Source organism: Nelusetta ayraudi, unplaced genomic scaffold (genome assembly GCF_046127955.1).
Source record: "Nelusetta ayraudi isolate G7.1 ecotype Tasmania unplaced genomic scaffold, CSIRO-AGI_Nayr_v1 ptg000032l, whole genome shotgun sequence".
NCBI classification, from domain to species: Eukaryota; Metazoa; Chordata; class Actinopteri; order Tetraodontiformes; family Monacanthidae; genus Nelusetta; species Nelusetta ayraudi.
In genome coordinates this window covers 368,577-390,858 of record NW_027466082.1, presented here as the reverse complement: position 1 = coordinate 390,858, position 22,282 = coordinate 368,577, and the positions used below count along the sequence as shown (strand labels likewise).

Genomic DNA, 22,282 nt, shown 5'->3' with positions numbered 1-22,282 from the left:
TCAAATCACATTTAGTTTGTCCTCCTCTCCACCCTGTAGCAATTGCGCTTGACATTTGTTTTTAGCCGAAAACTACCTCAAACGTTCAATCTCGTCATGTACTCATAACCAATAAACAATATTGAATCTTGGACAGCCCATAATATGTAGGCCCTCCTATCAGGCCCCTCTGTCACATTGTAGAGCCCATTGAGGCCCCCACCAGTGAAAAAGTTTGCCCACCCCAGATATTGCCTGGAGATTGCAAAGAAAAAAAGAAAGAAAAAAAGTCTATTCAGCCTTTTGCAGGAACTTTGGGCTAAAATTGAAGTGGCAGTCATCACGTCATAAAGAACCGAGAACTCACAACTGCATATTTTAATATACTCTCAGAAAAGCAGTGCAAAAAAATTTGAAAAGGAAAAAAAATAAATAAAAAAATCACAGAACACTGAAGAGACACCTATTGTAGGAACCGCTGGAAAAGTGGGTTTGCACTACCGCAGCACCACAGCAGCAACAGTAAGGGCTGTATTCACAACAGAGCTGCATCACTGAGGACAACTTATTGGTCATCATTGGCCATTTTGCCCAGTGACAGTTCCTCGATAGATGGTAGATGCATCATGAGTATACACCGCTTGTCCTTTTAACCCCTCAGCCGTGCAACTGACCGAGCCGCCACATGAACTCCACACGAACCCGTCACACAGCACTTGACCGGGTCACGCGGCACCACCAACGACAGGAGACACAGTTGAAACAGTACTTAATGACTTTATTAATAATATGATTTCAAAATAAAAAATAACATTAAAATAACATGTTTGTCCTCGTTAACAACTTGCATCAAACCGGCCACATGGTGGCATTGTAATGCCAAGTTTACTTCTTTTTTTTTCTCTCTTTTTTTTTTTTTTTTTTTTTACATTTTCTTTATTTTCAAAAATACCAAATTGTTCTGCCATCCAGTTTTGTTATGTTTTGTCGTTGTTCTACCCCAGTCGAGCGTAGTTTGGACCACATCTATGAAACACATTTGGGATCCCGAGCTTTTCCATTTTTTCTTTTTTTTTTTTACCTCCCCAAACTTTAAAAAAAGGTCACACCTTTATAAATACAGGCAACCCTGCCCCCGCCACAGACGTAGCATGACGACCGCCGACAACAGGAACAGTGCCGTCTGCGCACTGCCCCTCCCCCATCCACCCAAAAGCATGTTTGCAAGGAACCATTTGCTCTGTATTTTCAGCGTCTAAACTCCCAATGATCCACACAGTAGATATTCTACCTTTGCTGTATTATATACACTCGATATATATATAATAGTTCCAGCTGAAACGCACTTCTCACACGGATCCGCTCACAGTAGTGAAGGGGGACGGTTCCGCAAGTGTTTCGTGTCCTTCTCCGCTCTCCGTATTCACAATGTGTTCTTCAGTGACGCTTGAAATGGAAACATGGTTTTACTTTTGGATAAACAGCTTTTTAAATTCATTATTGAAATTTTGCTTTGGGGTCTCACTTGAGAATTGCACACACATCTCAACACCACAGTACCCATCATCCTCAGTGGAGAAGTCAGGGTCACTTAAAAAAAAAAAAATAACCCAAAAGGTGAATTTAATTAATCATTAATTTGTTGTCATGGCAGAATGAATGAGAGTCCCAAAAATTAAACTCGTAAAAGCTGCAGATTTTTAAATCCATCTTTTTTTTATATATATAGAACAAAAAATGGCACATTTTGGCATGTGTGCCAGAACTTTAAATTTTTTTCTTTTATAAGTCTAGTTGACAGATCATATTTTCCATGACAGCTGTTAATATTGTCCCATTTACTGAGTGAAAAGGTATATGGTTGCTAAAAAATAAACTGCTGACTTGCTACAACTGTCCTATATCTCTGCCACTACTAGTGATTCCAGAACTCTCCATCTCCCTTTGACTACTACCGACTTGTTTCCTATGATGTGTTTCTTCAGGCTCAAGTAATGACACAACAAAGTAATAGACTTCTGCAAAACAGACTAAGATGAACACGTAGAAAAGACGCTAAAATCATAAGTGACGTGACAAAGAAAATGAACATTTTTGCACAACAGTTCTCGTGAAAAACCAGAACGGGGAGACTTCTCGTTTCCTTCAGTCTAGTTCTCTTGCTCCTACTGGAAGCGGCGGGTGGTATCGAAGTTGAGCTCATCCAGCAAATATTTTCCAGCACCTGCTTCTTGGTTTTCAGCTGTCATCAGAATCGTGACACACACAAAAACATGCAGGGAACATCCCCTACGACATTTTCAGCCTAAAATAGATCCGATGGACATATTTGTTTTGAATATAAGCAACAAATCATGCCAAAAAATAGACACAATTAAATAAAAAACAAACAAACAAAAAAAAACTTGGCAAAAGGAAAAGAAAAACAAATCAATTTGTATTGTATTGCATGTAAATATTGTATAAAATCCTTAAAAATACAGTTTAGGTAACTACTTTAGTACTGAATTCATCACAGCCAAAAGTGCAGAGGTCCATAAATAAAACGTTGACTGTGGCCAGACAGCGGGAGGGGGAGGGGGGTGCTTCTCCTCGGTCCCCATGTTAATCCCCTTCCTCCTCCCCCCCTTCGCAAAACCACCACGAGAAGGAACTGAATGAATGCCAGGTCAAAGGTCAGAGTTCATGGACTAGGACTTTAAACTTCCCGCACCGACGCGCAGACAAGAGGTGAGGAAGGTCGCTGTTTGAGAAAGAAGGAAAAAAAAAAAAAAAAAACAGAAACAAAAACAAAACCCTTCCGATCAAAAGCACTCGCAGGTGCAGGAGCGTTGAGAGTTCAGCAGCCTCGAGTTTCTCCTGGACAGAGAGGCACAACCTTGAGAGAGCGAGGGGCGGGGCAGGAGGCAGGAGGTGGGGTTACTGCAGGGCACATAAGGTGGCAAGGTTCCTGGTAGTTCACGTGTTATTCTCGTTTGTTGGTTTCCTTTCTTTTTTTTTTTCTCCGAGGTGCGTGCGACAGCGAGGGTGGGACGAGTGTGCAGTCAGCCAGTCAGCCAGCTGGGCAGCCAGGCAAACAGGCAGCAGAGAGTCGGAGAACCAAGTGTTAAAGCTTTAAGAGTCCGAATCCAAACACTGATGGCAGACAGAGAACAGAGGACGAGGCAGGAGGGAGGAAATTGCTTTGTGGAGGTGTGTGTGTGTGTGTGTGTGTGAGAGTGTGATGTGTGAGTCTAGCCTGGAGGGGGTCGCAGGAAGCGACACACCAGGGGCCTGAATCAAGAGGCAACTTAACACTTGCCATCCGGGAAAGTGGTCTCACAAAGCCCGCTCTGTGGCGGCCGGGTCGCTGCTCGTTGGCACTTTGAAGGCCACGCAGGAAGCCGCGGCGCGTCGATTTCACACGTCGCCGCTCGTACGCACGCACGCAAGTACGTAGATAGAAGCGTGGATCCCTTTTGGGTGAATTTGTCAGAATAGCAGCATAAGTTCATATTCAATGAGTCGCGGGAGGGAGGCGCTATCTAGGAGACGCTACGAGGAAACTAAAGAGCTTTTACACATGGAGGTAAAGGAGTCGGTGAGACGCATGAAGTGAAAGAGCTGGAAGATAAAAAGGGAGAAAGGACGGGCGCTTCCTGAAAACTCAACGTAAAACCTTCACTGTCAACATCAGCAACATGTTTGGTATTTTAAAAAAAGAAAAAGAAGGAGAAAAGAATCTACAGTCACGCTGATCTGTAGCCGTAAAAACTCCCAGCCGGAGACAGTGGGCCGAACAGTCTCCATGCGTATTCTTCACTGCGCACGCTCCTCGGCCATGAATCAACGCACTACAGGATACGGCCGTGCAGAGGAGTTCAGCGCACTTAGAGTTCAACCGCAACACGAAGCGCTCTTATTCCTCCGGCCATCCCATAATGTGGAGAGATTTCACCGAGGACGACGTCCCAAAAATTGTTTTTCTTACATACTCGAAATCCATTTCACGGCGCATCGGCATCTTTTCTCGGAGTACGCGTCGTTAAACGTTGATAAGCTTCTGGGCAGTTGGACGAGAGACGCGCGTTACGTCTCGCAAACAACTTTTGAGAGTGAATTTTTTGAGCAGCGTGGAATTTCCTGGCTTGAGAAAGCCGGGCTTTGTGAGACCCGTTCAGAGACGACAAGCAGCGTGTTCAGCTTATTTTGCAAGTGGCACTAGGGCCGTTTTTTTTTTTTTTTTTACTTGGTTTTACTTGGTTTTACTTGGTATACGACTCGCTCCACCAGCAGTTACAAAGAGGGAAGGCCATTCAGCAACGTCCGTACAGCACGGTAGAAGCAGCCGCCGCCAATCAACTCACGCTCCCCTCTTTTAAAAAAAACACTAAATCGAATCTCAGGAAGCAGGGAACTAAAAACTCATGACCACCAGCAGTGAATAAACAGTGATATTACAGATTTGTAAGAGGCGGGGGGGGGAAGTCACCTATGAGATGGCAACAGCAGGAGAAAGACACAGGGGGAGCAAGAGAGCAGGAATGGGAGCCATTTAAGACAATACAGGATATTCTCCATAATTAGACATCCTATTTAACACTTTGTCTTCCTCTCGAAGGTGGGGGTTGAGGGGAGGGGATGTGGTGGTGGAGGGGGGGGGGGGGCGTTCCCAATTTGTGTGACCATGGCTAAACAGAGCGCACACCCCCCCCTCGCGCGCTGCGAGTCGCAGGAAAAGGCACTCTAGCGGGGCTGTTGCTCGCCGTAGAAAAGTAAAAGCAATATACATTCATCGCTCACAGGTTATTTTCTCGCCGCCGCCGCCCGGGAATAAATACACAAAATGCACTTGTAGAAAAATAAAATGTGAAAAAAAAAAAAAAGAGAAGAAGAAGAAAAAAAAAAAGCATGGCCCCTGCATTATTTTGTTGTTTTTTTTAATTATTATTTTTTTGGATTCTGGGAGACAAGTATGGCTACGTTTTACCACTCCGTCATACACACATATACACATATATATATATATGTATATATATATATATACACATACATATACATATATATATATATGTGTGTGTGTGTGTGTGTGTGTATGTGTTTGTATTTTAAAGCCCCATCCGACCCACCACTCAGAAGGCAATTGGGGAGCGATCCTCCACCGCTCTGGGCATGAGCAGACGAGCCCTTTCATGCACGGCAATGCAAGGTTGTGTGTGTGTGTGTGTGTGAGTGGGGGTGGGTGGGTGGGTATGGAGGTAGGGGGTGAGGGCTGATGGGGGGAGGGTCAAGGCTGAGTGAGGAAGTGGAAGAGAGAAACACGTGCATTCAAATGTATGAGCAACAGAGAAACCTCATCGCAACACACACACACACACACACACACACACACACACACACACACACACACACACACACACACACACACACACACACACACACACACACACACAGTGTGGTGCATCAGGCTGCGTAGGGAGGCGAACACCCACAAACCTAAACAACTTGACAGCAACGTCAGGTGAATGTAATAACTCGATTATGACACAAAGCAAGTTAGGTTGCACCGTCACCGAGTGTTTTGTTAATTATGAGTATTTACGACCTTTTTATGAAGACCTTTTTCTTTCTTTTTTTTTTTAAAAAAAGAAGCAATATTCATCAGCTTTTATATCCTCCTCCTCCCCCCCCCCACCCCCGCTCCGCTCGCACTCCCACTGGAAGCATAAAAGTTGACAAATCCATAAATGAACTGTGTTTACGATAAGACGATAGTGTTACGACAGCGTGTTTAATGTTGGGCCGTGGCTTGAGAACGTTTCAAGTGGCGGCTTTGCCCGAGTCTGCGTTCGCTTTGCTGCGTCAGGTGGGGGGGGGGGGGGGAAATAAATGTGCGGCTGCTTGTGCTGGAGTTTTTATGTTTTTTTTTTTTTTTTTGCAAAAACAAACAAACAAAGTCGGTAACCGCACGGACGACAATCTCTCCGACGGGAATTCACTTTCACGCACGCACACACGCGCACGCACAAGACTCGAGTGTATGCGGGGAGAGAAATGAGCTCCAGCTGACAGAGATGGGGGGGGGGGGGTGCTGAGCGAGGAGTGTGTGCGTGTGAAGTGAGAGGAAGGGGGGAGGAGTGGAGGAGGAGGAGGAGAGGGGAAGTATTGGTTTTGCAAAGGCGGGAGCAAGAATGAGTGCAGGAGGAGGAGGAGGAGGAGGAGGCAGAGGAGGGGGAAGGAGGAGGGCCGTGTCCTGCAGCTCTCGAAAAAACAAAAGAGATGTGTAGTGAAAAATCCTGACTGGTCAGCTACTCTGCCCCCCGACCCCGCACCCTCCCTCACCCACCCACCCACCAACCGTCCCCCCTCCCCCAGAGGTGACGCCTCTCCGTGTGTGTGTGTGTGTGTGTGTGCTTGTGATTGTTGGCGTGTTTTTCCCGTGGTCGGTGTGGCAGCTCAGCGGCGGCTCTCCGTCGGGCCTGCCAGGCAGCTGCCACAGATGCTGCGGCTACTCACCCCCGTCCGTCCGTCCGTCCTTCCTTCCTTTCCTTTCCTTTTCTGTTTTTTTCATTTCGTTTTCTCAGGAAAAAAAGGGGGAGGTGCGGGCGGAGGGGGGAGGAGGGAGGGAGGCGGGGGGGCGGAGAGGCGGCGGCGGCGGCGGCGCGTCCTTCCTGTCACGTGGCCGTGGCCTCCAGGTAGCTCTGTAGTTTGCGGACGGTCGACTCGTCCAGTGAAAAGAGGTCAAAGTCAAAGGTGGTGTTGGTGACGTTGAAGTGGCCCGTCTCCTCGATCAGGTTGACAATCTGCAGGGACAGACGCGTGCCTGTGTCATAGGTGTCAACCTCCGGCCCGCCGGCCAAATGTGGCCCGCAGCGTCATTACATGGCGATACTACAAATGCCAGAACGCTCTGCTGACTATTTACTTCAACAGACTATAATTAACGTTTTCTTAATGCAACTCCAAGGCTTGGGCTTGAGTGGTTGCACGTTCATCGAACGATATCATGTTATTTTTTAAATGTATCTTAAGTCCATGGGAAAAGGTTACTGGTGAAATTTAAATATATATATATACACACACAGGTACTAAAATTTGAGATTTTTCTTTTAAAGCTGCAAGACCTGATCAGCAAAATACAAGAAGAAATAAAAACTTGAAATATATTGATTTGCATATTATTTGTTTATATAATATGTCAAATTCACCTTTTAAGTTGAATTGCAGAAACACAGCAACCTTTTCAGGAGATTCTAATTTTCTGGGTAGGTCCTGTATGTAACTAACCCACGGTTTGACTGTCTTCTGAACACTGCCAGAGAGTAGGAGACATCAGCCTGCCGACCTATGAAAGCGTCGTCAGCCTTTACATTTAAAAGCTCAAGGCGACGACGGCTGCGTTCAGACTGCAGGCGAATCGGATTCAAATCAGATTCCATCTCAAATCCGTTTTTAGCAAGTGTCCAAATGGGATCTGGCTCGGTTCAGACCGGGCCGCATTACTGTATTGACCGGTCTGACAGGTTGCTGTAGCAGCGAAGCGTGAGGAATAATAATGAACACAGACCTGCTGCAGGACGTTGCGCTCCCTTAAAGCCATCAGTCTGCGATGGAGGTCCACCAGTTCTTCTGTGTAGGCCTGCGGACACATAGTGAACGTCATCATCCGCAAAAGTGTCCAGCCAGGTAATACTTATTTACAATTGATTCGATCATATATTAAATTCTGGCTTCAAAATTTACCCCCCCAAAAAAATATGTAGCTTACAGTTGTTTAGGTGGGATTAACCTAACAATTTCATAAGTTAAAAGAGAAAAAGCGAAATGATAGTTTCAAGAATCAAATCCCAACGTTACATTACATCAATTTACTTGCAATGATCTTGAAGGATAATTTCCATTGGCCAAGCAGCTGCTAAAACGTGAGGATGACGATGATGATGATGATGATGTGTGAGGGTGAGAGTAGAAGCAAAAATGTTGATTTACCCTTCCTACCTTGTCGTATCCCTTCTTCAACACCTTCTCCGAGCGGAACGAGGAATCTGGGCTCTTTCTGCCTGAAACCTGCAGGAAACACAGTGGCGGGAGAAAGAGGGCAGAAAGATGGAAGAGAAGAACACCAGGGAGAAAAGGCAAGAACGTGAGACAGGGATTGTTTTGTTTTTTTTGTTTTTTTTTTATGACGGACAAAATCGAGCAGACAAAATTATAACAAGAAACATAAAGTATATCTAGATTCACACCTTGCCAAATATTCTTTGGCTTTTCTATGCTGCTGCTATAAAAACAGATTGTCAAACATTATACTTGCTGTAAAACTACCACACAACTCAAATTAAAAGGCCCACAAAACCTTCGCACAAAAACCAGTGTTTGAGCACGCGTTGGGAGCGCCTCGGGAAACTGAACACACCGCTGGTGACAAAACCAAAATGCAGCTGGGAAACTTCATCAAAAACGGGGTCCGTCTTTAACAATGTGAGCGTCACGCGGCCGCCACTTTATTTTCTTGTCAGCGTATTTCAAAGCAGGCAGTGAAATGAGAGCCGACTTACTTTGTTATTGGAGGAGTTGTGTTTCTGTGGGGGAGGGGCGGGGTCTCGACTGGGGCTGTGCGAGCCGTCGCTGCTGTCACTCTCGCTGTCCAGGCTCAGTCTGACGGGGGGGGAGGCAAAGGTCAGAGGTCAGCCACACACAGACACAACACATCGGGCGCACTGTGAGGAAACGCTGACTGGATGGGGCGGCCGCACCCAGGATTTCAGAAATTCACTCTGTTTTTGCCAACCGAGATTCATTTAAAACAGCGTTTCTCAACTGGTGGGGCGCGACCCAAAAGTGGGGCTGTTTTGATTGGGTTGCAGCTTTGTGAGCGCTCCCCTCGCATATATGTAGATATACACATATACACACATATTTGTTGACATTTGTTTTGCAGGACACACAATTCATTTCAATAAGCGAAATAATTTCTTTACTAGAAATCATTTTTGATAATTAATTTAGCGTTTTTATTTTTGCGGAGTGAAGTCGAGTGCTGTGGAATAAATTTGGGTCTCAACTTCATGACAAAGACAAAAACGTGGGTCCTGAGACTCCGCCAGAGGAGAACCACTGATTTAAAAGACGAGGGGAACACAGTTGGATGATACACACGAACAACGGGGGTCCGGTGCTTTAAAGGGAAACTTGAGGGAGACGGACCGAGAGTCGCGGTTGGGGGGGTTGGTCTTGATGGGCGTCTCCTCCTCTGAGCTGCTGTCGTCGTCGTCAGACTCTTCCGACTGGATCTCCTCCACCATGGAGCGGAGAGGGCCTGGCAGGGGGAGGGAGAGGGGGGGAGACGAGGGAGAGTCAGGTGATCCTTGACCCCGATGACTCGAAACTCTGAGGAAAACACTACGACCTGACTGCTTCATTGCTTTGGAAAAACAAAAAACAAAAACCTGGTACATTGTACAAGTAGATAAAAACTCCAGATTCTAGGAATAAGTGTAGACTGGTCAGACCAGGTTCATTATTTAATTAAAGTAATCACTCGGTCTGTTCAGAAGGACAAACATGAGACAAGAGAGCCCAGGTTACTCAGGAAGGGACAATGGAAAAGTCTATCAACTTAGAGCTGAGATTTGACAGGTGCTTGTGTGTGCGTGTGTGTGTGTGTGTGTGTGTGTGTGTGTACGATGAGTGATGAAGTGTCTTGTCTACCTTGCCCTTGTTTCTGTCCAGGCTCAAAGTCTGAATCTGAACTGGAGTCAGAGCTTGAGCTGGAGTTGGAGGGACTCGAAGGGGCCGACTGCTGCGGAGGACAAAGGAAGAGACAAAAAAGAGGGATGACTGCATTGTAGGGTTGCAGGATTCTGGAATAAAGCTAAACTTCAGCCTCTTATCTTCTCCTATGTACACACATTTTGAAAAGGTATTTCACTGTGTGTAAGATGATAGGACGCACATGTGCTCCTTAATAGTGGATCTACTACTGTAAGCAAAACATGACCTTTGATATGACAACACCCTTTGTGATGTTGCACTTTGTGGCGTTAGCCTGCTACGCTGCCATTAGGGCAAAAACACTGCAAGCGCGTTTCTATTTTCACCCTCATGGTCTTATTGGAATCCGTAGAACAGAATGAGAACCCTTCTTCGGTACAAGATAGGATAATAATACTCCATCGATCCCCAATGGGATCACAGCACTACAAGGGAAAAGAAACGGGTGGTAAAAGAGGACATAAATAGAAGAGGGTTAATAGAATAAAATCGCGGCATAAAAGATAAAAGGTGACAAATGTTGCAGCTGCAGTGACAATAAAGTGCCACATTAACCAGCTGTGACTCAAGTCACACTGCTGTTCTCCGGTCTGGAGGCTGTGGGCGCACACAGCTCATCGTGCAGAGGGCGCACAAGTAAAAAGAGTTGCTTTTCATTTTGGCCGCCATCAGCGTGCGTTCGTCTTTGCTCGTCCATTTGCAACTTTCCTGTCGGCACGGGGCGCCGTTGCGTCATTTTTACACCCCATCGAAAAATGCTACTACGTTCTGCGTGAGGACAGTGGCCAGTTGCTACATGGCCAAGTTTCATTTTCGCTTTTTTCAAGTGTCTTTTTTTGTTTGTTTGTTTTTTTTATTTATCACACAACGCCTCTAGCAGGCGGTTAGCCGTTTTTTTTTATTTTTAGTCACGTGGTCTATCGTTGCCTTGCCATTTGTTAGGGAGAAAGAGGCTGACGTCCAGAATAAAAAATGTGGCAGAATCGAATTCAATTGCGTAATAGCAGAATCGAGATCGAGATTTTTTTTCATTTATTTTTTTAATTCCGATTAATCGCGCAGCCCCGTCTTCAACAAATATAATCACACTGACAATAGCCAAAAGCCAATATGAGCGAGGCCACCAGCGTTTGGTGGACTACAACGCTACAGATCTACATGACAGACCCAATGGCAGTGTGGCATACCTATCCATTGACCTTTGACCGGCAAAATTCAATTAAACCTCCCGAGTGAACCTTCGTCCCAGATGAAATTATTTTAAAGCGCTCCTGAGACGTCCTGCTCGGCCCACAAGCCTGCAGTGTCACAGCGTCCTTAACGTTCCACCCGTCGCCACCGAAACCAAATGAGCCTGGAGTCTGAGCGAATTACAGAAAATGAGCTGCGAGAGGCAAAACCAAGGACATTTTTCATGATTATGCTGTTTAGTTTGATATTCACTTCTGAGGTCTTAATATTAGCCGGCGTTTTTGCTTAAATGCGGATCAGTCACAAACTCACGTCTTGCATTAAAGGGACAGTATTCAGCCTTTCCGTTATTTGAAGTGCAAACCAAATGTGACACGTTATAACGCCGGGCTATCAAGTGGTTTCACAGTTCCCTGACATTCAACGACATGCAAGGTAAAACGCATAACAAATGGTGACACGAGGCTCCCGAGATGCCGTCATACCTCCGACTTGGACGAGCCGTCGTCCTCCGAATTGGAATCTTCCGAGTCGGGAACTTTCTTGGGCTCCTTGGGCTCCAGCGCGTCGTTTTTCCCTTTGGCCCAGCGACCCTTCTCCTTGGTGGGTTTCTTCTCGGTGTAGGCCTGGCTGGCCGCCGACGAGGAGGAAACGCGAGGAGAGGTTCCGGTGAAGGTCCCGCCGCCGGCCGCCACCTTTGGCCCCTCCGAGCTGCTCTTCTTCTGCTTCTTGGCGCTGGGTTTGGGAGACTCCACGGTGGAGGGTCGTTTGCCCGGGGCCTTGGACTCCACTGGCCCTCCCCCGCCGCCGCCTCCACCTCCTCCGCCTCCTCCTCCTCCGCCGCCGCCTCCTCCGCCTCCTCCTCCTCCGCTCCCTGCCCCCCCTCCTTTAGGGGACATGCCCTCCATCTTTGACTCCTTCAGGGTGAGCTTGGGCTCTTTGAAGGCAGCCTTGGGTAGGACCTTGACTTCATCTTTTACTTTGATCTCCGACGGCTTTTTCGAGGACGAGGAGGAGGAGGAAGGGTCGCGGCCGCTCTTGCTGCCGCCGTCCCTGTCGTCCTTGGACGAGGCTTTGCTCTCAGAGTCTTTTCTGGGCCGCTCGCGGTGCTCCTTGGTCAGTTTGTGTGGTTTGGGCCCTTTGCTGCTGCCACCACTTCCTTCTTTGCTGGGTTCCTGGAGAGAGAAAACAACGGAGCTGTCATGGACAATTTACTCTTCAAGCATGCAACAAAAGGCCCCCCCCTAAAAGTATACGAGCTCAGCTGCCCTAAGACCTCATAAACGTCCGGCCAGTCTGGCCTGTACTTCAGCGTAATTTACAGCCATCCAGATGTCAAATCAAGCACTTGGGTTCATTAAAATAACAATTTTCTCTGTGAGCAGTCTAACAAAAAAGAAGAAAATTGAGAATAGGCACAGATTAGAGGTTAATCATTGGCAAAAAGTGACTGCAGTACTCATGAGTATGTCGGGATTTTTTTTTAAATAAATAATTTCTCCAAATGTGGATTGGAGGAACATTTATTAATTTTGAATACATTGATGTTAAATGAATTCCAAAACTTTAAGATCTTTTCTAGTTTCATGCGTCCATTGTTTAAGCAGAACCGCTTGCCCAGAAATTCACCACACGTGCACAGATGCTCAAAGCAGCTGGCAATGATTAAAAATGAGTCAGCTTATTATAAAGAATGACTGGGCGGCGGGAGAGGAGATGGAGGGGGCACAACGCTCTAAAAAAAAAAAAAAAAAAAAAAAAGAGAGAGAAAAAAGAAAAGGCACGGGACGGTGCCACAAATAAAGATCTGTATGAAACTGAGGTGTGAGACTGTTTGGCAAAATGATGGAAATGCGTGGCCAGCGGGCAGCGCTGGAGAGAGATAACCCAGGTTGAGGTTTTTGTTGGCAAATGAACGAACCTTTGATACATGAGACGTCTTGGTCTTCTTGGGGTCTGAGAAGGCAGAGAGGGGGATGGTGGGGAGCATGGGGTAGTCGGGACTGGGCCTCGACACGGCTTCAGCCCCCTCTGGAACCACTAATATCTGAAATTAAGCCGAGTTTTAGTGTGGAGAGTTGTAGCAGGCACACACACACACACACACACACACACACACACACACACACACACACACACACACACACACACACACACACACACACACACACACACACACACACACACACTGCAAGGGGGCTGACAAAGCGGAGAAATGCGGCAATTGGTGGAGTTTATGGTCGTCCCTGGTCCAGTCTGTTTAGGTCTCATTCATTTTCTCTGACTCACAGGCAGAGCATTCCAACAGCTTGTTTAATCATTGACATCTCTGGTTGAAGGTTGAATTATCTGAGCAAATGCGCATTTAAAAGCAACACGGCGGAATAAAAACCTGCACATAAAAGGTGGAAATAACTGTGACTCCCAGAGGACTGCAAAAAAAATGAAGTAAGCTCGAAGGTTATAGAGTAGATAAGGCTGAGGAGCATTTCTGCAAAATAATAAATTAAATAAACAAGTAAATCAAAGAAAAGCAAGACGCACGTCCCGTTTAGTGGGTTTGGGAATTTGTGTGCTCCTTTGTGTGTGGCAACATTGGGTTTATTGCCTCATAATAAAAGTCAGCTCTTTGTCCCGTTTGCTTTGTCTCGTGCACCAGAGGCTGTGCGTCTTAATGTCAGCTAGTTGGTGTTGACTCAAAGGGCCCACATTTAATCTGTGTTTTTCATCTAGTGTGGAAGCCTTTGCAAAGGCGCGAGGCCCAAACTGAGACCTTGGGCTGAGTTGTTGGGATTCTACCCTGCCTGGGCAGGGCAGGGCAGGGCAGGGCAGGGAAGGGCGGGGCAGGAGGGAAGGCAACAGCCACAGCACGACCAACTACAGAACACAAATCACTTGCACTCTCAACCAGGCCTCCGAGCACAAGTGCCTTTTTTCGTGCGGCCACAATGCAAAAGGGAAGCCTCACCCCTCCGGCTTTGATCAGCTTCCTTCTGAATTCTTTGGTGGGGTTGTTGAACGTGAGCTTCTCACAGCGCAGGTGGTTGACTGGCGGGTTGCCCTCCAGGTTGAGGAAAAGGTCGTAGTTGAAAAACACCTTCTTTGGCTCCTCCTGAGGTAGAAACAAATATTAGAGACGGTTTTAGTCTCCCGGCGGCGGCAGGCATGCAAACAAATTGCTGTGTTTGTCTTCCTGCTCGCACGCCTTTCCCTCCAAGCGCTCGCGTGTTTCACAACTTGAGATAGAAAAGCTGAATGACTGAACCCTGAAGGTCAATAAAGGAGATAATAAGCTGGAGTAGCACACTGATAAGCAGTTACACAACATTCTTTAAACAGGTGAAGAGGAGCAAAACGTATGAGGGCACATTCTGCAGCACATGCAGACTACTGATGGCTGTTGCTATTGACATAAGGCGATATCATTCAACACGACTACCAGCTTGACTTTTTTTTTCTCTGTCAGTTCTCCCCGTTATCAACCCTTTAACAGCTGTGCAACTCATGGGAGTAAAAAAAAAAAAAAAATTATAATATGAAAAGTCAGCACGACCTGTTTGGATGGTAATGAGTAGCTGCGTTTCCATTACCCCTAGAATTGCACAAAACCTAAACAAACAAACGGAAAGACTTTTTCCACATTTACGCGTCACCGGACGTGACGTACGTGGTCACGTGACCAGTTCACTTCGAGTGAAAATGCCGCGTTGCGTTTGGACGGAGGAGGAGGAGGAATATCTATTTACAAGTAATCGAAGAGAAAAATACAACAACCGTTCTTGACAGCAAACAGACGTAAGCAGACTATGCGTTTCACACCACTCCAGCGTAAACACCGCAATTGTACTTTTGTCGAAATTTTAGAAACATCGCTTTTATTCTGCGAAAAGCCGTAATGGAAACGCAGCTCGTGATAGAAACCACGTCGGGACGCGTATTGTGAGTCCTCCGTTCAGTCTGGGAAAATGTTCAAGCACTGTAGTGAGACTCCGGTGCTCTTCTCTCGTGCCGCCGCCACTCCAACTCACCTTGTTCTTGAAGTAGACCTCAATAGGCATGAGGAAGCCTGCGTAGCCCGACTCCTCCACTTTGTACGGTGGCTCCTTGCATACTGCGGACAACAGGCAAAGCGCGTGAGCACTGCTCCGATTGTGATATCATAAAAAAGCCGCTTTTCTCCGAGGATAAATTGGAGCACCCTGAATGGCATATAAATTACACGTGTGGGGTAACCCGAGCCGCTCTGTTTGTTTTTGTTTGGACAGCCGCGCGGGCCGTTGCAGCGACAGGGTCCCCCAGCGTCCTCCTGCCGCGATTCAGCGCCGCTTGCGGGACGTCACGTTTCTCATAATACCGAAGAGAGAATTTTTCTGAGGATAAGTGACTCAATAAAAAGGGGACAAATTAATAGAATTGTGATTTCCAATTAATCGGAGGCCTAACTTGAGAACATGAGGAGTGTTTCATAAAAAAAAAATTTTCTTCTTCATTATTATCAGTAATAACCTCATCAAGTTTTTAAAGAATTTCATTAAACACGTTGATGAAATATTCAGAAAATGAGAATGATTATTAGTCTTTTGTTTCAAAGTGTGTGAATAATCAAAGCAATAATCTAAAAATCCCAGAAACGAGCAGCACCAAGTCACTGTGGTAACCAGTTCGTCATGAAGGAGTGAAAACCGAGTTTTTGCAAAAACTTAAAATATAGACAATTGTCAATAATGAGACTTTGGCGTGTGCACTGCAGGTTTTCTTCCCGTCTCACCTCTCTTGGGTTTGGGGAAGCTGTCGTGCAAGCGGAAGACGACCTTCTCTACAAAGTGCTGGATGTCTCCGGTCTCCGGCCCTCGGACAAACACCATCCAGTCGTGGGTGAAGCCTTCCGATGTCACTTTCTTCCTCAGCTGAGCTCTGTGGCCCAGCTCCAGCTTCACCTGCACCGTGCACTGAATAGGGACGGACGGAAACAAACAAACTCAGACACTGATGCACAAGCGGGGCCTCGGGATGTTGTGAATTATGAAGTGCAAGTGCAGAGAGGACGCACTGGGTTGAATGAGATCAGGGAGGGAGAAGAATTAGACGGCGGTAAATCTGTGCAGCCGCCTGGTTTCTATTCAGTGTAGAAATCTGAAGCAATCTCTTGCTTGATGCAAGCGTCTTCCTTTTTCCATCATCGCAACAATGTGGACATGTGGATAAGCTACAACCGGGTTTAGAACTAACACATCTGCCCTGGGGAATCTGCCCTGGATACGTTTGCCCTCTGACGCGCCGCCGAACAAGTCTACAAGACAATGAGCAACAAATGAAGTTGTTATTATTAGACAATTAGACACGTTGACCTGCCTCCAATGACGTGGAGGCTTTGACACTTTGCAAAACCAGGAACAAACGCGAGCAAAATTGGCAGCGAGATCAAATCAAAAGCCAACATTAATTTGCCTGTGATGGCGCTTTGAGCGGCGCAAACTCTCCATCTCTATTTTGAGTGTGTGAACTTTACACTCCCGAGGACAGGCTAAACACTTGGCCCAGACACAAAGCCGGGCCGGTGTGGCGACGCTCCAGGTGGGTGAATGGTGGTGGGGGTCGGGGTGGAGGGGTGATTAGCTGGCCCAAGCCGGCAGATCTCCAAAGGGGTTCGTCCACAAGAGGGGCAACGCTGTCGGGCTACCTCGCTCCACCAACAACAACAACAATAACCGCCGCGGTGGGACGAGCGAATGACCACCGCGACGATCCGTGTGAAGAGGCTACGGAGACGGGCGACGGGCGAGCGGAGGGGGTGGAAGGTGTTGGAGGGGGGGGACAGAAAGGCACTTTATGTCCAAGAGGGGACGAGTGAAGAATGTGGGGATTTGGCCCCGACAGAGAGCAGCTCGTGAGCTGGGACTGAGTGGGAGGATTAGAAGGGACTGGATTGAGATGAGCTGGTCTGGCACTCTCTCCCTCCCTCTCTCTCTCTCTCACACAGAGGCAGACAGACAGACACACACACACACACACACACACACACACACACACACACACACACACACACACACACACACACACACACACACACACACACACACACACACACACACACACACTGGCTGGCACTCTGCCCGACAATTCTGTGGCAGTAATGCCCTTAAACTCCAGACTCCACCACACCCACCACACAGCGGTGGAGGAGTCCCTCCAATCAGGGACGAGACTAACCCTCCCCGCCAAGGAGGGCACCGCTGAGGCTGGGTAGACAGGGACGCCATCAAAACCGGGACGGTCTAAAGAGGTGAGTGCAGACAGTGAGTCTGGAGCATTGAGAAAGGTAAAAAAGATTCAACGCGGGGTCATTTGCATCAAAGCTGAGACCAGCGCTTGATTCGCCATTCAAAGGCCAGACCTGTTTGGATGCAAATGCACTGAGGATTCGTTGCAGGATTTTTCACTCCACCTTTGATTGTTTTAAGGACGAGAAAAACAAAAAACAAATTGGTGGACTTTGATTTGTGTTTTGGCATCAGCAGCTTAATACATCAAGTGCGGTGAGAGATACTCAAGCACTGAGCCAGTTGTCGGAGTAGCGGAACATTTTAAACAACATTTTGAAGAGTAAGCATAGAAAATAACATCAAGAAAGTCCAGTCTGAATTAATGTGACGTCCTGTCATGATAAAAGATTCATTAATGCTAAGCTGGTGGTCTTACTAGCGCCAAATTTCAACCTGGACACAGGCAGTGAAACAAAGAAAGTCCAGGCGGGACTAAAGGAAACTGGCTCAGAATAAGAAACCAGACAAAAGCAAGCCCACAAATATTGGATTGCTGTGCGTGTGGCTTCAGTGAGGAAAATTACCTCCCAGTTGACGTGTTAGCAAACGTCCCTCGAGACCATGTCAACCTGTTTACGCTAACAAAGGGTTGAAACGAAAAGTGAAAAGCTTCCCTGCAAACGCAATATTGAAAATCACGACAGCTGCTGAGCCTTAACGAAGCCACAGGTTGCTGAACGCCGAGGCCGATGTGTTCGGTGATGATCATGAGAGAGGGGAGAGATAAAAGTAATTACTTGCACTGGAACACGGTCCAAATCGCCGAGCCGGGACAGGAGTCACAAATAGCACGGCAGGCAGCGAGCGGCCGGGGGAAAATAAGCAACGATTGGAAACATGGCCAGTGTGTGGGGATTGTAGAAAGCTGCGCGGCCACTCATCCTTGCCGAACTCATGACACGCTGATCTCACTGTGGGGCTGAGGTCCAGCTCCAATGGCTGGACAAACAGCACTGCAGCTTCTAACAGCATTTTACACAACATTTTACTGAAAGTTGCGTCTGGACCTGACACCGTTTATCCTGCATTATATTGTGGCACAACCTTATGATATTGCAGTATTCAACAATTCCAATAAAACAAGTGCCGCGTTTCATTGAAAGAATAAACAAAACAAACAAACAAAACAATAACCGAACCCTTTATGCAGAAAATGTGCACTGCTGTGCATTGCAATAGCACAAACTACAAGGCGTCATTGCATTTGCGAAGACAAATCAAATCAATCCAATGCAAATATAACAACAACCTTTCATCACACAAACGCAACTATTATTAGACCATCGGCGGCGGCAGAGGTTTCCCTGGATAAAATGCACACCAATCGAGTTAAAACTTCAAAGGGCCAAACGCTGAATGTGGACAAGTTCCAAGAAAGTGGCTCAACCACTTTCCAAGGGTGTGTGTGTGTGTGTGTGTGTACGCGCAGTGCAGGAGAGCGAGTGTGTGTGGCCCTAACCATTTGAAGTCTTGAATAACCTCAGGCATTTGAGGAGTACACCACGTTGACGAAATAACCCCCCCCCCCCCCCAATTCAGTAACCAGACACGTTATTTCAATTGCACACTTCTCTTGTTTTCTACCAAAGCCATGACAGAAAACGTGCAATAAAGTTTATTTTAAAAAAAAAAGAAGAAAAAAAAAAGAGTGGGATCCACCGGCTTTGCAACGTGCACGTTGATGGCAAAAAAGGAGGAAGGAAGGAAGAAGAAGAAGAAGAGGAAAAAAAGGCACATGGGGGTCTTTTATCTCTGTGCATGGGTGGTCAATCCAGGCTGGACTCAAGTTCAACGTTCCCGACCACGCTGCATGTATTTTGGCTTTACGCCGGACGTGCTTAACGCAAACCAACTGTTGGGGAGACGGTGCGGAGGGACTCCAGAAGTTGCACGTCCACCGCCGCCGCCGCTCTCGGTGGCGGTGTGTTGTGAGAGGCTTGAGGCCGCCGGTGGTGGTGGCGGTGGTAGTGGAGACAAGCACCCCGCCTCTCCAGCCGCCCAACCTGGAGGACAAATCTTTTTTTTTCTCCCCCTCCCCGGCGCCTTGTAGCGGCTCCTTCTTATTAGCCTTTAGCCGACGGCCGACACTGTGCTGTGCTGTGCTGGCTCGGCTGCTGGAACTAGCGCCGCTTTAGCCGCCGCACTCACACACACACACACACACAAAAAAACACATCGATTCAAATTGGCCTCGGCGCCGCTTAAAACAACGTGCGCCGAGGCGTTTGGAACGACACGACAAGGGAACTAAAAACACCGGCTTGTAGATCTCTTTGTGTGCCCCGGTTGTGTGGCTACGAGCTATTTGTAAAGCGGTTGGCCGAACACTGCGAGAGAGACTGGAGCAGCAGCGAGCTAGTTAGCGGTAAATACCGATGTATGAGTGGCCAGCTAGCATAGCTCCAGAGCCAAACAACTACGAGTTCATTAGCAGCAGCAGGAGCATTTTCTTCTTCTCCTCCACCACCACCACCACCACCTCCTCCTCCTCCTCCTCCTGCTGCTGCTGCTGCTGCTGCTGCCTGGCTAGCAGAACAGAGGATTCATTCCGACCCGGCCAGCGAGCAGCGTCCTGCAAGGCACTTCCTCCAGGGGGGGAAAAAAGTTCCCATTCCGCACGACACGCAAAAACCACACGTACCTGGTTCTCCATCTTTCTCCGGCCTCAGTGATTGTTGTATTTATTTACAGCGGCGTTTGCGGAGCGTCTCGCCAGCCTCTGCTCCTCATTGTGTGTCAATCCAGCCCAGAAGCGGAAGGCAGACGGCTCCCTCCCCTTCCAGACGGCCGCTGGCAGGCAACCAAAACAGAAAGCTCCCTCGGCCAATCGGAGGCGCCCAAGATTCAAGCGCTCTTGAAAGCGACCAATCGAATCGCGTAAGAGGCGGGCGCGACACTGAGCCGCTAATACAATTGATGCGTTTTCTGGTGGTTTTCTCGAGTGACAGCGAACTTGTCCCAATGGCCACGGCTCCGTTTCACTCGTAAAATGCACATGATTGTAATTGATTTTAATCGGGGTTCGATTATTGATTTCAGAAATGAATGAGATATGACTGTGAGTGCGCTGCATCAAGATATTGATCTCTATATTATAGCAGGACTACAGCACACAGTCTCACAGTCCTGTTTGATATTCATAATATTCAGAAGTGGGAAGCAACAAAGTTTTTCTGACTTTTCACTTTCACGCCCTACAATTGTGCACACGTGTATGTACTTTATACTCCTTCCTTTGGAAATACATGCTTTATGCATACATACTTTTGTGTTTGAAAGTGTTTTTTTTTTTTTTTTTTTTTTTTAAAGAATACAAATGCTGTTAAAAGTAATTGACATATTACACTTTAGTTGTTGCTGCTTGAAGTGGAGCTATTTGAACTATGCTGTTGTGTAGTTAAATATAAACTGGATCATATTTCAGATAATATATATAAACACATGTATTGTGTCCTTAATTGCAAAAGGGTTAGGGTTAAATCATTTTTACATTTTACTTAAGTACCCCTGATCATTTTAGATTTAATGAGTAGTATCCTGGATGTGATTTAGTCGGTAAACATAATAATGCCTTTATTTAGTAGTCATGGAAATTAGCATAACAAAATCCTGTGAGCAAGAATTATTTTAATTACATTTTTCACCACTCAAACAATGACTCATTGAATGCAAATATAATCATCCGTTATCAGAATGCAGTAAAATACAACTCTACCCCCATGTGTAACCAACATTTGATATTGATTATGCATCAACTATTAAGAGGTGTTTGTAAATGTTTTTAGCGTAATCTGCTGTTTTCAACTTCTTGCCGTGCATAAATGAACGCACGCCAAGAAGCAGCTTTACCGTCATCCATTTGTTCATTGTAGTTCAAATGACAATCAATCAAAGTAAATATGACATGTATTTACTTATGAGGGAAATGTTGTTGTTTTTTTCCTGATGCTCGTGAAGCCAAGAGGAAGGCATTATTGCCACAACCTCTGTCTCGCAGGTTCAATTTCATGTTCCTCCTGAAAAGAAAACTGTGTTTTTTGGACGGGAGACTTCTCTTTTAAAGAGTCAAGTCTCACTGCAGTCAAGTGGTGGCGCTCAGACTTTGATGTGAGATTAGCGGGCCTCGACACTGGGACGGAAGGTCACCGCTCTCTCACTGGCTTGGTGCCTCCTTTTCTTCCCCCTGCCGCTCAGACTGATCCAGTCCGTCTCTCAGTCAAGTCTCAGTAAAAGAAATCCCACCTGGCTGTCAGACACAGCGTTCTCCCCTTGTATTGAGGCATCAACCTTAAAATCCCCCTTTTCAACATGAAGGGTGGGTGGGGGGGGGGACGGGGGGGGACGGGGATACATTCAAGTAATATAATGTAGTGTAAGTCCTTTTAAGAGCAAAGGAATTTTAAGTGCAATAAATGTTTGGTTCATGATTTATATGAACCACACACAGCGCACACACACACACACACGAGCACATATGCACAATATGAGCGATGTAGTGTCCTCCAATGAAAGTTGAAAGTACTCGTTTTTGACTTTGAAAAAGGAAGTGCTTTACAGCGAGAAAATTTATGGAATGAAAAATAAGCATGAAAAATCAACACCTAACCTATTTATGAACAATCACTAGAAAAAGGTCTATTGGCACGCTTACTGGCTTGTGACAGAAGGCAGGTTTCAAGTTTCTTTGTCAATGCATTTGGCAAATCTGGGTTCAAACTCAGTGCAACAGTAGCTGAAGTGGGTTCAACCTGTCGACATTTCAGTAGCCCCTCCTTTGTGGTCACGTTTGCAAAGGAAAAAAAAACAAAAACAAATCTTGGAAGATGCTGTTGCCTCTCAGCAAATAGGTCCTGAGTTCTCTCTGGGTTCCCTGGCTTCCTCCCACAGTCCAAAAACATACATGTAAGGCAAATATGAAACTCTAAAATTGCCTGTAGGTATGTGTGAGAGTGTGAATGGGTATACCTCTTGGCTTGTGTTTTTATGTGGCCCTACAATGAACTGGTGACTTGGCCAGTGTACTGCTACTGAGACAT

General features: G+C 46.6%; 1 protein-coding gene across 5 annotated transcripts; it reads right to left on the bottom strand.

The window, feature by feature from the left end:
- Window positions 1-736: 736 nt before the first annotated feature.
- On the bottom strand, window positions 737-20,228 carry mllt1a (MLLT1 super elongation complex subunit a). 5 transcript variants are annotated; one of them, XM_076031242.1, is made up of 12 exons: window positions 19,888-20,228; window positions 15,692-15,872; window positions 14,952-15,034; window positions 13,892-14,035; window positions 12,845-12,970; window positions 11,409-12,098; window positions 9,670-9,757; window positions 9,118-9,277; window positions 8,517-8,616; window positions 7,948-8,025; window positions 7,526-7,597; window positions 737-6,761 (listed from the first exon to the last, which is right to left on the bottom strand). In XM_076031242.1, the coding sequence occupies exons 1-12, from the start codon at window positions 19,897-19,899 to the stop codon at window positions 6,633-6,635; spliced, it is 1,863 nt and encodes a 620-aa protein (XP_075887357.1). In that variant the 5' UTR covers window positions 19,900-20,228; the 3' UTR covers window positions 737-6,632. The 5 variants fall into 5 exon arrangements, with proteins under 5 accessions (XP_075887357.1, XP_075887356.1, XP_075887358.1 ...); XM_076031241.1 differs by having other exon boundaries at window positions 9,670-9,760; window positions 19,888-20,227; XM_076031243.1 differs by having other exon boundaries at window positions 7,957-8,025; window positions 9,670-9,760; window positions 19,888-20,227.
- Window positions 20,229-22,282: the final 2,054 nt, after the last annotated feature.

Bases quoted from the DNA above. Each gene is read 5' to 3' on its own strand.
- mllt1a (XM_076031241.1), bottom strand. The intron at 14,036-14,951 runs GTGAGTTGGAGT...TTTCTACCTCAG, and splicing joins AGGTCTACTTCAAGAACAAG to GAGGAGCCAAAGAAGGTGTT. The intron at 12,971-13,891 runs GTGAGGCTTCCC...GCTTAATTTCAG, and splicing joins AGCTGATCAAAGCCGGAGGG to ATATTAGTGGTTCCAGAGGG.